At 38.7% G+C, this 15,796-nt stretch overlaps 1 protein-coding gene across 2 annotated transcripts in view; it reads right to left on the bottom strand.

The window, feature by feature from the left end:
• LOC129720952 (ecdysone-induced protein 74EF-like) overlaps positions 1-15,796 on the bottom strand; it is a 92,519-nt gene that overhangs the window by 39,357 nt on the left and 37,366 nt on the right. For both annotated transcript variants that reach the window (XM_055672913.1, XM_055672915.1), the window contains exon 2: positions 14,422-14,676. In XM_055672913.1, the coding sequence (XP_055528888.1) occupies positions 14,422-14,676 (255 nt within the window). The remainder of the gene's footprint in view (positions 1-14,421; positions 14,677-15,796) is intronic.

The following is a 15,796-nucleotide window of genomic DNA, read 5'->3' on the forward strand; positions in this document are numbered from 1 at the left end:
GCTGCACATTACCGCGTAAAAAAAACACTTTTTTGTTTACTTCTGAGACATCACTATTATGTGAGTTTTTAACCTGGTCATTTTACGTGGCTTTGTTTTTTCACACGGCTTCCGTAATCCATACGGTTCTCTTGAGCGCTGCGTATTACCGAGTGAAAAAAACACATTTTGTGTTTACTTCTGAGACATCCCTTTCGTGTGAGTAAAGTTTTTTTACGCGGCCTTTTTATGCGGATTTCGGAATTTTCACGTAATTTTTGTTGTTTGATTTTTGAATTACGGCGGTTTGTGCGTAGAAAAGACACATTTTATGTTTACTTCTGAGGCATCACTTTCGTGTAAGTGAAGTTTTTTTTACGCGGCCTTGTTATGCGGTTTTCAAAGTTTACGCGGTTTTCGAAATTTGCGTGGGTTTTACGTGGGTTTTTGATTTAAGAAGTTATGCGGTTTTTACGCTGATTGCGGAATTATCAGGTAGTTTTTTTACACGGCTTTCGGAATTTACGCGTGAAAAATAATTAATGTTTACTTCGGGGACATCACTTTTATGTAAATTGTTTTTTTACGTGGATTTCATATTCCAGAATTACGCGGTTTTTTACGCGGATTTTGGAATTATTACGCAGTTTTTACACAGATTTCGGAATTCATGCGGTTTTTTACGCCATGTGACACATTTTTTGTTTACTTCTGAGATATCATTCTCGTGAGAGTTAAGTTTTTTTTACGCGGCTTTTTTACGTCGATTTGAGAATTTACACAAATTCCGAAATTTACGCGATTTTTTTACGTGGATTTAAGATGTCAGAAATCAAGTGTTTTTAATACGGATTTCGGAATTCACTTGTTTTTTTTATGCACTATGTATTCACAAGTACAAAGTCACATTTCATGTTTACTTGTAAGACACACGGCTTTACGCGGGTTTCGAAATTATGATGTGTTCTTCTACGCGCTACAATACTCCTGCGTAATAAAGACTCAAGTTTTTTACGTGACCTTTTTGCGCGGAATTAGAAATAACGCGTTTTTTTCACGCGGACTTAGGAATTTACGCGTTTTTCACGCGCTACGTAAAAAAACTTTAGAGTGATATGCACATTTTATGTTTACTTCTGAGACTTCACTTTCGTGTGAGTCGAGTCATCAGTAAAACATCGACATTTGAACGGAAACAGAAATCTTTGCTCATAACTAGAAAGTTGAAACCTAACATTGGTCATAATTTAGGTGGTAATATATTTTTTTTTTTATTTCAGAAAATGTACATTTAAACTTAGTTTACCCCTTTTATTCTTCGGACTCCACTTTTAAATAAGTTGGAATATAAAAAAATAGAAAAAATATCTAACTATCGAACGGCATCAGAATTTCTAGCATAACATTTTCGATCTGAACAGTTAAAACCTCACATTAAACGCCACCATCATCACTGTTGAGGAAGGGGAAGAGCCAATTCTTAGCCACATTCTACATCCTGTTTAAAAGGCTACAACAAGCTGTTTGGCAGATTGAACGAAATCTATAATGCATGCGAAAAACAGCTCGAAGCAGCTCAGCCGAAAATATTAATCGAGCTTCTGGCCGTTCCTTCACTTTTTCTGTCGCTCGCTTTTGGTCTGTCGTTACCGTCCTACTGGTTATTTAACAGCAAGCATAGATTTTAGAAATCTGATCAGCTCTTCATAGTGAAAAGTTAAGAAATGCCTTGAAGAATTATCAATCCTGAGTCGTTTAGAAACTGCACTGCACTAAGTTTCACACCGATTCGCCCCCCAGCAAACACCGTCCACAGAACGCAACCTCCTAACAGATTGGGCGCGGATTTGTGGATCCTTCCATTAAAATTTGATTTCTCCAGTGTAAAACAACAGCTTCTCGAACGAACCCCCAAGGCGATTTAACTTTTTCCCATAATGATAATCTTGCTCGCTGCGACGAGAAGAGTTTTAACTCAGCCGTTTCAAGGCCGTCACCGGCGAAGGATTACACTGCTCGAAAGATGATACATCCCGCGCTGTTCGGGGCTCCAATATTGCAGCCAGTCGATGATCCTTTTATTTGAAACCGCGAGCCTTTTTCCCGCTAGGTAGCAGATTTTCTCCGTCGGCCCAGCGAAATGTCGATATCCTGTTTGATTTCTTTTTTTTTTGTTTCTGTTCCTTAGCACACTAACGAGAAAAGGAAAGGATAGAATTTCGCCCCGGCAAACGAACCAAGCCAAAGAAAGGTCATCCTATGAATAAATGATTTCCTCATTTCCCGTCGAGTTCCGATGGCTGGATGGATGGATGGGGCCAAGTTAACGGAGGTGGAAAATTGCTCACGGTCGAGAAAATTTCGACAACCCATGCTGAGCGGCACGGGAAAAAGAGAAAAAAAAAAACGGATGTAGAGAACGGAATGTAAAATTTTATGAAGTTAAAGGCCGATAGGCATCCCGGAAGCGGCACCTTTCCGGGATGTAGCCGAGATGACCGTCGGCAGTTGAGAGCGAAGCGAGTTGCCGCATGCTGACGAAGAGAAACCTGTTTAACTATGTGTGTTTATGTAAATGGGATGGATTCTCGTTCTTCCTATCCAATTTTTTTCTTCGCTTCACTCCAGTTACGATTCTGGTTTTCTAATACCTTATTCTGCGAACACACTGGACGCAACCAGCACGCGGTAAGTTCTTCAAATATTTACCTTAACAGCTTCTGTAGTGCAGAAATCCTTTCGGGAGATAAAATGCGCCCTCCGTCAGCAGCGTCAAGCGAGCGGTTCGGATAAAAGGATTGCCGCTGGGTTCCCAGGTAAAGATTAGCTCTCGACAAAAGTCCAACAACCGCACACATGCTTATTTGCACCTTGTGCTCAGTTCACAAAGTAAACATTCAGATTGAAAGGATTTTCGAAAAAAAAATTCGAAAATCTCGCTTTGCTTGCATCTGCCTCGCCACCTTACAACCCTATTACCGAAGCGTGAATCGAAAATCTGTTCGGTTGGAGTGGCAAAGATTCGAAGTTATTCAATAATTAACCCTTATATTGTGAAACACTCCATTCTTCGGAACTGATCCCTTTTCTGGCTGCTTCCATTGATCCTTCTCTCCCAGTTCGGGTTGATAGCCTGTCTGGTCGTCCCGGTGTCATTCATCGTGTTTGTGCGAAAGCAACTAGGAGAACCCAAAATCATACTGAAAAAACCGGACACAATGGAAAGGATTAAAGCTAAGCTTCCCCTTGTTCGCTTCTTCTATCCGACCGAACAGAAACGGACGAGTGGATCAATGTTGCACCAATCAGACACGTGTTACACCAAATTTGGCTGTATTGAGTCATCAAAAATTTTCAGCAGCTTACCGGTTCAGGGTCACCGGATCAACAATTGGACTGTTTACGCTATCTCCGGTTACAAAAGGGTAAAAGGAGGTCCCTGTCGGTCGGGACTTTTGGCAACATTGTTGTTTGCCTAACAGTGTGGCATCTGGAGGAGGAGGCTGCAGCTTGACTGCAGGCGCACACATGATGAATGGCTAACAATTCGATTTCCGATCGATCCGGCATGTGCCCTAGTAGAGCAATGGGATGCGTTGCGGGTGGATGTGGCAACCATATTTGGTTAATATTGAATGACATGTCGAATTGTTGCACAAAAATTTCAATAAACAGTGACCGCAGCTGCCCACCTCCGCCGGCTGCAGACTGTTGCTGTTGTTGATGTAAGCAGCAAAAGGGGTTTTTGTTTATCCGCGCCGGATGTAGGCAGATGATGGTTTGTGGGTGAAAGAAAGGGTAGGAATTTTCGATTCAACCCGAAGGATTGGGCATCTGCCAAAAGATCCGAGGAATTTGAATAAACATACGCAAAGATTCTGCAATAAAGGGGTTGCAGATTGATGATCCAGTGAGAGGGCTAGGATTCCGGTGGAACTGTGTATGCTATGAAAATTTGCACAATTAATCAACATCACCTAGTAGATTGTGGGACTCGAGCAGATCAAGCTAAATCGAGAGACTCGTTCGCCTGATACGAACCCATCCATTATGCGCAGCAAGCCTGTCAAAAGAGCACATTCGCTGGCTCCCGGATTTATTCATCCCAACGGAAATGGACATCCTCTTTTTCACGCTTGTCTCAATTAAATCCAAGTCAAGCTCATCATCAACCGGTAGCCAGCGGAGGCATTTTTTCCACACCAGCAGCAGCCGCCAGCCGGTTGCACGGAGGCATTCCGACAAAAGATCAACAGGCCCAGCGGAACCGGTTTCCATCGGCGCAATGACAGATGAATCAATTATAGCTCACCTATCGCACAGCGTTCGCGTATCCCTTCGGTGCACCGAAATCCACTTTTTTCTTTATTTCTCTCGCCAATCCTTCCTCACACTTCAAATCATTATTAAAACTGACCATCAACTGCCAACGATGGACAGCAACATTGTAAGGTAAGGCTGAAGGAAACCCAAAGGAGTCCGATGCAAATCAAGCGAAAAGCAATAAATTACGGTGACATTTCTTCCTTCTTCAGGAGAGAAGGAGAGATAATGCCAGCCGCGATGCGATGAGCGCGAGCGTCTTTTTACCTTTCGCGGTGTCCTTTTTCTAATCCTTTTTCCCTGTGCCGCCGAGTTCCGCGGCCGCCGCTAAATAAATAAATCACAAATGAGATGTCCTTCCTTACCGGTCCACTCCGCCCGGGGTTCGGAAGATTTTCGTGAGAAATGAAAATAGATAAATTCATTGACCCCTTCTGGTCAGCCGGCGGAATCGACCGTTGGTTAGGCAACTGCAAAAGCAGCCAGTTGTTTTTCTTGGCCGCGCTCGGCTGGAACTATTATTCTGCTCTAGGATTTCACTTCCTTCTTTTTTTGTGTGTGTATGTTTGGGCTCATCCGCGAGCAAAACTGGGAAGCCACTAGTTAGTCGCCCTAGTTTGTCTAGGCTTGTTGTTGCGGCCGTCGGTGAGATTGCCGAATGGCTAGTAAATGCGGAATTTTAGAGCATATCTTTCGGCGGGAATTGCCCGCGCGCACGCAGCAAAGCGTAGCAAAAAGACACGACAAAAACCAGTCAGTCCATCAAAACCGAGCGATTAGACATGGTTTTCCGATTTCGGTAATTTTTCTGATGGCAAGAACCGAATAAAAATGTTGGTAATAGTCGGTTTGCTTTTTGGCTGACAAGCGTACCGAAAGATGGTATCGTTCCCGGTGGAAGAACTGATGTATTTTATGGCAGTTATTTGTGAAATGAAATTTTATTCATTTCATGCAATTGGTTTGAAAAAAAAAAAAAACATGAGAAATCTATTCAAGTTCTGTGACGTCAGTGGTTCTATCAAACGAGTAGAATTCTACGAGATCCAATTCGAAGGAATTGATATTGTGAAGTTCATCTAGGAAACAGAGAAAGTTTGAATGAAATAAAGTAAATTTTTTTGTTTCCAGCCGAAAATCTGACGAAAATTGAGATGAAGAATACAACAATCGTATTTTACAATTCCAATGTTATCATAAACAAAGAATGCGATAAACATTCTTTTTCATATCAACTAATTTATCTCAAAATTAGTGCAAACGAAGAACAAACTAGAGAAAATGAAGTATTTTTGATGTTCAAAATTGACAATAATTCCGTTATGACCGTCGTTATGTTGTTCAGTTTCTTATATCATTTTCGTGTTACTTTAGGTCTTTTTTATTTCATTGTTGTGTCAGCTTTTGGTTAACATAGAGTCGTAATTATAGTATTCTGCTCAATTTTGAGTCACTATTGATAACCTTGATTTACTTTGGTTTATTGTTTCATCAATATTGGGCAATCATTTCTGATGATTTCTGTGAAAATCGAATATTCCACAATGGCCCTTTTTAATACATTTTCAACCATTTAGTTACAATTCTGTTTGGTGCATTAGGCGAAGTGATACATAATTGCAATAATGTAACATTTTGCGGTGCACAATTGTGGGTCAGTCCATATTTTTATTACTTTTGTAGATAATGCATCACGACTGGGTAAAATAACTTATCATCAAGCTTTTACAACAATAAAATAACTTTTGTAATGGATTCTGACGATTTTATAGACCAATTGATCTTGAATGCCATAAGTGACCCATAAGTGTGTCGTTTGCTATGTATTCATTCATCAGCAGTAGTGAAACTAAATTTTGATCGAAAGTGCACATCAGGACACAGAAACAGACACTCAACCCATAATTGTAGAGGCACTGTATTTGAATCACCTTTGAATCATTTTCGATTCAGTCCAGGACATCTGATTGAATTTTTAATAGCATTTTTGGAGTTCTTACAATTTTTTTTGCTAAGACTAAGTCTAAACAAATCTTAAAAGATTAAAAATAAAAAATACGGCCTATTAGTTCTAACGGTGGATGAAAACGCTACTATGTTTCATGTCCGACGTTTCGGCCTGTAGACTTGGTCTTCCTACAGCCATTTTTGATTTTGATCATTTTCGAAACTGAAACCATTTTTGTTTTTTCAAATTATTTCTGGAATTGTTTTGTTATAACTACTTTAGAATTATCAAGTCTTTTAAATTATTTTCAAGCGTTTATAAATAATTTTTAATAAATTTTAAATTGAAATATTTTGATATCGCTATATTTTTTAAAATTTTTTTGATGTTGTTGTAAAATTTTAGCTGCTTTATTGTTGAATCTTTTCTGGATCATTTTCGATTCGGTCCAGGGCTTATAATTGAATTGTTTACAGCATTTTTGGAATTTTGGTTTAAGATCAAATCTAAACACAATTTAAAAGGTAAAAAATAACCTTTAGGGAAATAACAGTGGATCTAAACACTACTATGTTCCATGTCCGACGTTTCGGTCTGTGGACTTGGTCTTCTTACATATCCTATTCAATATCATTTATCATTTAATAATATTCAAATATTTTTTTCGGGCTAGTTTAGTATAATTAAGGCTAGTTCAGTATAATTAAGTCATTTTTGAACATTTTTCAAATTATTGAAGCATATTTAAACCATTTAAATTAAGTTCAAATCGAAATATTTCTCAAACATTTTGTTATTGTTATATTTCTCATACATTTGGCTATGAAATGTATTTAAAAAGTTTAAAGATAATTTTTCAGCAGCTTTTTATTTATACACTGATAAAAAGCTAATGTTGAACCAATTTTAAACAAAAGGTATGCACTCCTTGCAATTTTAGTAATTTTCTGAATATTTTCAAAGTTTTTATGAACTTGTTTTTAAATATTTGTTGATTTCACCTTGTTGCCTTCACGTATTAGGTTTTTACAATTATTCAAGTATAATATTCGAGTTATTTCAAAGCAATTTTTCATTACTTTGACCTTATTATAATTAATTTCAAATAATTTTGCCCAGGTTGATTGAATGATGAAACAGCGTTTGGGTAATCAAATTGATGGGCTCCTTGGTAACCGGGAACTAAAACTTTTTTCTGTCCCTTCGTTTTTCACCCAAGCTCAGCTCGCCAAAATTATACTGTACTTCTTGATGTTTGTTTATGAAGTGAATCTAGCCGCAACATCGGAAAGAGGAAAGATAGGGCCTTCTTTTGAAAACATCGAAGTTGGTGGCAGAGATGCCAGATGTTTTTGAAAATTGTCTGCAACTGCTCGAAAAACCGGAAAAATCTGCTTGAAATCTGAAAAAATCTATCTGTGATGGAAAAAAATTTCGCTCGCGCAGGCAAAAGTCTGCAAAAATCTGCACACATTTTGATAAAATCTGCGCAAATATAAGGAGACTCTGACAAAAATCTGCGGAACCTATGGAAAATCTGCAAATATCTGCGAAACAATGAAAATCTGCACACAGACCCTAAAAATCTGCGTTTCGCAGACAAATCTGCACATCTGGTTTTCCTGGTTGGTGGTCGCCGTATTAAGTTCGGTCGCCATATTGGATTTTTTACAGAAAAATAAATTTTTGAACATGTATTCACACACCTTTCTTAAAAATTTTGGCTCAATTCGAAAGATTGTGCTTTCTTACATAAAATATGTTTGAATCATTTTTCAAGACGTTTTAGATTTGATAATTTTTGGAACAAAGAAATATTTTTGATTTATTTTATGATTCTGAGATTATTTTAAATTTACTTCTAAATTTGCTAATAGTTGTGTTTTCGTTTTGTTTTGAGTCCCTAGCGTGAAGGAGAATATCATTCACTGCGAAAATAACTGCTCTCACACTGGTGGGAAGAGCGACGCACTTGCTTGAAGAGAGCAGCGAATCGTGTGTATATGAGTTGCTTGGAAAAAAAATAATATTTTCCTAGAGAGATAACAAACTACACAACAGAGCTCACTGCAGTGCTTTTACTTAGTGTTTCTCAAGCATATATCAAATAAGGGGAGGCATCTGGGTTGGAAAGTAGATTGCGATGTTTGCTTTGCATCAAAAAACTGAAAACAAAAATAAATCCAACCGCCCGTCACGTATGTTTGCTCTTCAAATGCTATCGAATTTATCTAAGCAGTGCGTACCGCGGTGTACTTCTGTGTGTTCTCATAAGAGTTATTCACCACTCTTGTTTAACTGTGGTGTAAGCAGTAAAGAAACACAGCACAAAGTTGAATAAAGAAGTTTGGTACAAAAAAAATTTATACGCAGCGCTCATGTTGGGCAAGACGTGACCGGTGAATATTTACTTGCTCTTTCCACATATTGAGGAGAAAAACAAGCCTGTCTGTAACTACTTCGAAATTCAAATGTTTAAATTTTTTTGAGATATATTTTAAATCCTCTGCAACTTATATTGGTACCTTTTTTGGATTATTTTCCGTTCAGTCCTGTATTTGCAATGGATTTTTTTCCAGAATTATTGAAGCCTTTTTAGATTTTTTGTCAGTCATTATTTAAAGTTCATTAAGCAGATAGTATGTGCAGTAGGGAAAGCGAAAAATAAGCGAACTGGAAATATGATACAGATTTGGCAAAATATACCGCATCCCGACGGGACGGGATTATTTAAAGTTTTTTTTTATTACATCATTAACAGAAATCTTCGTGAAATTATTTTTAAATATTTTTCGAACTGAATTTCTATTTTTAACTACGGCTTTCACCCGTTAACACACAAATTCATTAAGCAGACAGTATGAGCAGTAGGGAGAGCGAAAAATAAGCGAACTGGAAATATGATACAGATATGGAAAAATATACCGCAGCCTGACGGGACATGAACCCGCAATCGTCCCGTCGGGATGCGGTATATTTTTCCAAATCTGTATCATATTTCCAGTCCGTTTGTTTTTCGCTTCCCCTACTGCTCATACTGTTTGCTTAATGAACCTATTTTTGAATAATAATAATTATTATTGAAAAATAATAGTAACACCAAATTATTATCGAATCATGTTTGGGTATGCGTGTTTTTTTTTTAAATATTCTCGAGTTAGTTTAGTTTTATAATTTTTTTTGACGTAGAATTACGTCTTGCGGCACATTCTAGGAGTGGGATGTAAAATCAAAACTTCGACAGCGTCACGAAAATTGTCTTGCTCGAAACTCAGTCAGTTTTTAATGGATTTCCTACATTTGAACAGCAATCGATTGGAAAATCCAAAAGTGCAGAATTCGTGATTCTTATGGTGATTACTAATGTAAAGATTTAGAGCCTCATTGAACGTATATTTCGACTAATCAACGCTGAAAACGAAGCCAAATATCAGGTGAAACTCTCTGAAAATGGAGCTTCGAACACTACACAATGCACACTGGGAAAAACGGAACCCGAATTTTCACTACTTAATGCCGCTGGGCTGGCAACCAGAAATTTAGCTTATGTAGAACTGGTCAATAAATCGATTGGTGATGGTTTCATTCTGTGCAGTGCATGGGAAAGGGTCTATTTCCAGAAACACGCAAATATAGGGTGAAAATTCCCGTGTTCTTCACAGGATGAAGTTATCACCAATCGATTTGTTGGCCAATTTTATATTAAAAATGCTATATTCTAGGTTGCCAGCTCAGTGGCAGTCAAGTAGTGGGATTTTTCATTTTGCCCAGGGTGCAATACTAGAGAACCACTAGTTTTACCACTCTTCACCATGTTTTGACGGGTGGCATAAAAATATAAATATATTTGAAATATTATTCATTTAAATAACTTTGGGGCACTCAAAAGTGCCATTGGTATTATTACTACAGGCGAACAGACGTACCAAGTTTTTTTCGAATGTGACTTCCGATTTATTACTGAATCTTGTTCAGATGTACGTGTCTTCTTAAATATTTTCGAGTTAGTTCAGCATTATTGATATTTTAACGTAAATTTACGTCTTACATTATGAGAGAGGGGTGTAAAATGGAAATCATCAAAAGAGGAATAAATTAGAAGTAAACAGGAACTACAATTTCTTTAGAATTTTGTATGTAGTAGTACGTCTGTTTGTGTGTCTTGCTATCTCTGACAGTATTGTCTGCTATATCCAGCATTTTTTTTACGATGAAAAGGTGTGCCAGCAACCTTCAACATAATGCTCAAATGATTTCAAGCCAATTAACACTTGTGTACCTGACCAGAGCCGAATAAATGAAAACTCTGTTACATGCCGTTCCGCAAGATCTAAATTTGATCGAATCTTTTTCAAAAGATCACAAATTTATCATAGTTTTCGGCGCAGCAGGGGACATTTCGAAATTTTTTGTGTTTCGGATTTGTCGTGGGGACCGTGAGGTAAGTACCCTTCCAGAGCTGCGAATTTTTCACTGTCCGCAGCAGAATATCAGTTGAAATTGAAGGCTCTGAATATCGATGTCAGCACGAAAGAGCTGGAAATGAAATTACTTTCAGGTTCAGTCGGTTGATAGCTGGTAATACTGACTACTGCGATTTCGCACGCGCTGCGTTGTTTTAGCGATGTTCATGTGTTTGAGAATATAGATGCCCATTTACTTTATCGGCTTTATGCATTGGATTGGCTCAGATCAAATATATTCAACATGTTTCTAGACAGGTGACACTCAATATCAATCTCAATTTGAGAGAATGAAATTGCTGTTGTGTGATATTTATTTTGTAGTTTCGAAATTTCGCAGCTCTGGACACAGGCTAGATTAAAAGAGGTTGCGGAACCTTGCTTGTGACATATCAAACTTTAAGTTTTCGCAAAACAATAATGTTGGTGATCGGTATTAACGTATATTTTTTTTAATGATTGCCTCCTTAGGGTTACCAATCATTTAGTTAAAGTAAGCTGGAAGAGAATTGTTACCAAAATATACCGCTTAAGACCATCAAATTGATAAACCTCAAGCGAGTTTATTTCTTAACCTATAGCAACAAAACACATTTATTTAAGACAGGCTATTGTAGTTTTACGTTAACGTTGCGGTCATGTCTTATACACAACCTCTTCATTTATTAATATTTCAGTTATCATTTTTAAGCATTTGTGAGTCATTTTTCAATCAATATTAGCTCTTCATTAGTGTATTTATTTTGTTTGAAAATATTTTTTGTTAATTTCGAATTTTTCCTGGTACAATTTTAAATTTTATTTGGAATTTACACACTCATATTAAAGCATTGGTAAACATTTTTGAATCGTTTTTAAGAATTATTATAAAATTATTTTTTAAATATATTTGAGTTGCTTAAAATATTTTTACTTTGAAAGAAAGTTATTACTGAAATTTACTACCCTTCAAACCATCAAATTGATTAGGGGCCACGTGGACAGCTTAGGGGGGAGGGTTGGCTAATTGCCACGGTCCATACAATTTTTTAGAATTTATATGGGCAGTTGTCCACGGAGGGGGACGGGGGGGGGTCAAAATCGTTAAAAATCTGTCCACGTGGTATGTGGATGGCCCCTTAATTCCATTCGACTCTATTCCCTTACCTATGGCAAGATGTACAAGCTGATTGCTTGCTTGTCGGGAGTATTTTAGAGACTGACAGAGAATCACATTTGATGAAAAAAAAAACTCTTCTACGCATATGCCCTAACGTTAACCTTCTCGGAGTCATTCAACTTTGAAGTTTCATGGATACTCTTCCATAAAGTGGCTCTAACGTTGGGGCTTTTCCTTTTAGAGCAATTCTATCAGTTTTATTGGAAAGCTGAGAAAATTTTTTACTTGGCACAGCTTCTACATGTCTAAATGAGTGTAAAAATAACATTTTGGAAGCAAAAATGTTCAGAAGCAGTGCTATTTGAAACGTACTCTGATGTTTTTGTCATAAAAAGTCGATACAAAAATCTTTGACTCAAATTGTTCGTTTTTGTCCAATCTACAGTTCGTTCTTTGATACTAACTCTATATTTGCTTTTGTTTTGGAGAAGTTTCAAATTTAATGCAGCAAATACTTTCTAAAATATTTTCAAGTCATTTTTTTAATAGTGTCGAATCATTTAGGATTACTACGGATCATTTTTAAATTATTTTTCTATCCAATCTTGCATGAGCTTTTCAATTATTTTAAATCCTATTTTTATATATTTTTTTTTTAATCTTATTCAAATTTCTGATTATATTTCGAAATTTCTGTAAAGTTTGATATTTTGAATCTTTTTCAAAACAATCTTGAAATAGTTCTCGAACAGTTTTGGAACTATTTTTGAACGAACTTCAAATCGTTACTAATTATTATTCGTTAAAATTTCATCATTTTGAAATATTTCAATTATTTAATTTTTAGGTTTAATTTTTGTTTCAAATTTCTCCAATGTTTCAACTAATTTATTGAATTTTCATAAAGTTTTTTCGTCAGATTAAGTTTTTTTTTTATTTAAAACCAGTCATAGCCTTTTTCGAAATCATTTCCAGTACGCATGATTTCATCCATTCAACCGAACGCACGCATCTATTCGATTTCCGTGGCTGGAATTAGCAGCCATGAACAAAGACGCTTCAACCGCACAAACAAAAATAAACAAGTCGCTGATACACGGTGTGACACTCTTATCAATTTGCACATCATCGCCAATCGAGTGCAGGTTCCGGCCAGCTGTTTACACACCGAGTCTTAAGTTGTTGCTTAGGAGAAGCAAATATAAAAAAGACTATCTGTCCCGATAGAACGTCCTTTATTGTTTCTCACTGGAGTTCGTTAAAAATTAGAAACAGTTGAAATTGGTCTAATTAAAAAGTACAAGATAACTTCCACACTGAATATTTTAAGCATCCTCGAAACCGGAAAACAACCTACAGAACACAGTTCCGTAGCACATCGCGATAATTTTTATTTCCCATTCCTTCCGTTTCCTTCCTGTACGGAAGGCAACATTTCCCGATGGACAACAAGGATGATACGCACCGTCAAACCCTTTTATTTTTATTTCCTTATATGAAAATAAATAAATTTAACAACCGCATCGCGTCCGTCCCTTCCCCCTCCCGGCTGCTATTCCTAGCATTCCGTTCCGAAATTTTGTCATCCTGCTTGACCGCTCCTCATCATTATCTTGTTCCGCGTATCTCGCCGAATCTGCGCAGCGCAGCGCAACACAACAGCACGGTAGCACAGTTGAAAGCATTACGTAAGCCTCGGATCGCGTTTTCGCCGCGGTCGCTCCTTTCTAATGTTTTCACCGCGCGGCGGACTATCACGTACCTGTGTCGGGATCGGCGAAAACAGGGAGAACCAGCGCGCGCGCCCGGCGTGTTAAAGTGGTTCCTTGCCCGGGAAACCTGTTCACGCGAGGATTAAACCGCATCGCAGCAGCGAGGACCGCGAGGAGGACAGGCTTCCATAATTACAACTCGTCGCATGTAATAATTCCGCATAATAATCAGTCGTTTTTTTTTTGCTTCACCTTAGAGGAAGCAGTCGCGCGGTTCATCATATTCTGCGAGGCAAGGATTGGTTCGAAAATTATCTGGATTTAGGAAGGAGGGGAGAAAGTTGGATGGAAGCTTGTTTTTATTTTTATTGTCCTGAACTGAATCTGGTCTGGACGGCGTTGTTTCGGTGTGGAACGGTGCGTGAAACTTGACGGATGAACGAGAGGTCCTTGCAATGTAATTTTTTACCTCGTCATTGGAAGCATTCTACTTCGCACGACACTGTTTCAGGAAGGGTGCCGATTGCTGTTCGAATAAACGGCTTAGAGTTAACTGTGTCGATGGATGGTCAGTTCGATTTTGTGCTGACGGTCGGACGGTAGAAAAGGGGTCAATTTTGGCCGGGTTCAGGGAATAATCATATTTTTTCTGACAAATATGAATTGCGGGTTGGATGGAATCATTAATTTTAGAGACCAGGTATTTGTCCCCGGAGGCTACTAGCTTCGGGTTTGGTCCGGCTGTGTCCGGGGTTGGAACAACAGCTCAATTATTCATAATCCGAAAATTTTGCTATAAATAAACGGGACACGATGGGAAAGTGTGGTGGCGAGTCCCAGTATGAAAAACGGAAAAAACAAAACCGTGATGAAGTTTACGTTTTGGATGCCACTAACCTGTACTGGACGTGCTGTAGCCCCGGCTGTGGTAGGGCGCCTGAGGTATGTGCGTGCCGCTGAGCAGTCCGTGCAGGAGTGGCCTGTGCTGCTGGGTCGATTGACTGAGACTGCTGGCCAGTAGACTGCCAGCCGTTTGCTGGTGATGGTTACCGCTACTGCTGTGGTGATGATGGTGGAGGTGGGTTTGCGACGATAATCGCTGCTGGGGCGGCGGACTTGGCGTCTGGGGTGGTAGTGGTAGCTCGGTGTCCACTGCAAGACAGAACAAAAAAAAAGGAAGGACATTCCATCAGTCTGGGATGCAGTTACGTGGTCTGGATATAAAGCCAATTGAGTTTTATGATCAGCTAATGGTGCATTATGTTGTGACGGGACAAAACTGGGAGAGAGTGTCAATAAAGACTGGTTCACTGTGAAGGATAGCGATTGTTTATGGCATTCGACATTCCGATGGGACCGCATGTCTGATGTGGCGTTGGACAGTTGTTTTCCAACAATGGATGGAGTAAGTAAATAGTATCAAAACATGAAGATAAACAACAGCTCTGTGTGCATAAAGAACTTTTCTACCAATCTGTTCTGTGTACACGAAAATTCGGAAACACGCCCCTCAATTCATTCGGATAGGATATCTCGGCCTAGACTGGCTAGTGGGTGTGTGAATCTTTTCACTAACGCATCTCGCATTTGTACTGACAATTTCACCTTCCCCTCCTGCGAAGTCTGTCATTATCGTTATCATCAAATTTTATCATCGCCTGGCTGCATCCGTCTTGTGTGTGACACGAAACGACAGCTAGACAACTGCCCGCCGATCGGTCCTTTCGGGTAAGTAAGCCGCAAAAAAAAACGGAAACTGCCCTAGCAAGGAAGGCGTGGGATGGTAGAAGTGGCGTCGGAGGGTGGATCGCCCTTCCTTCCACGCAGTTTATTTGCCGCCATTATATTATTTAGTAATAAAAGCGAACAAGTTCGTGACTTTTTGAGAGCTTTTTTCGCTGTTTCTTCTTCGACGGTGTGGGTGCTTGTTCTAGTTTCACAGGTGGGGTTTCGAGTCCGTCGGGTAATGACTGTGCAGTGGTACGACGATGATGGCACTGACGCGGACGGGGACGATGACGATGACATCCGCTCCCAGTCAGCACAAGCTGGCCAGTGTAATAAAGGAAAATATGAGGGAAAATAAAACGCTTTGAGGGTGAAAAACCCTGGGTCCAACATAATGGCAGCTAAACTTGAAGATTCCTTTTGAAGAAGGAAGGCAATTCCGGCGGAGTACAATTGGTTCACAATTAGCAAGATAATTGGGGATCATTTGACCCACGTCATTATTGAAATTAAGTAAGACACAACGGAGCTCCACCCATCATTC

This window comes from Wyeomyia smithii, chromosome 2 (assembly GCF_029784165.1).
Source record: "Wyeomyia smithii strain HCP4-BCI-WySm-NY-G18 chromosome 2, ASM2978416v1, whole genome shotgun sequence".
NCBI lineage: Eukaryota > Metazoa > Arthropoda > Insecta > Diptera > Culicidae > Wyeomyia > Wyeomyia smithii.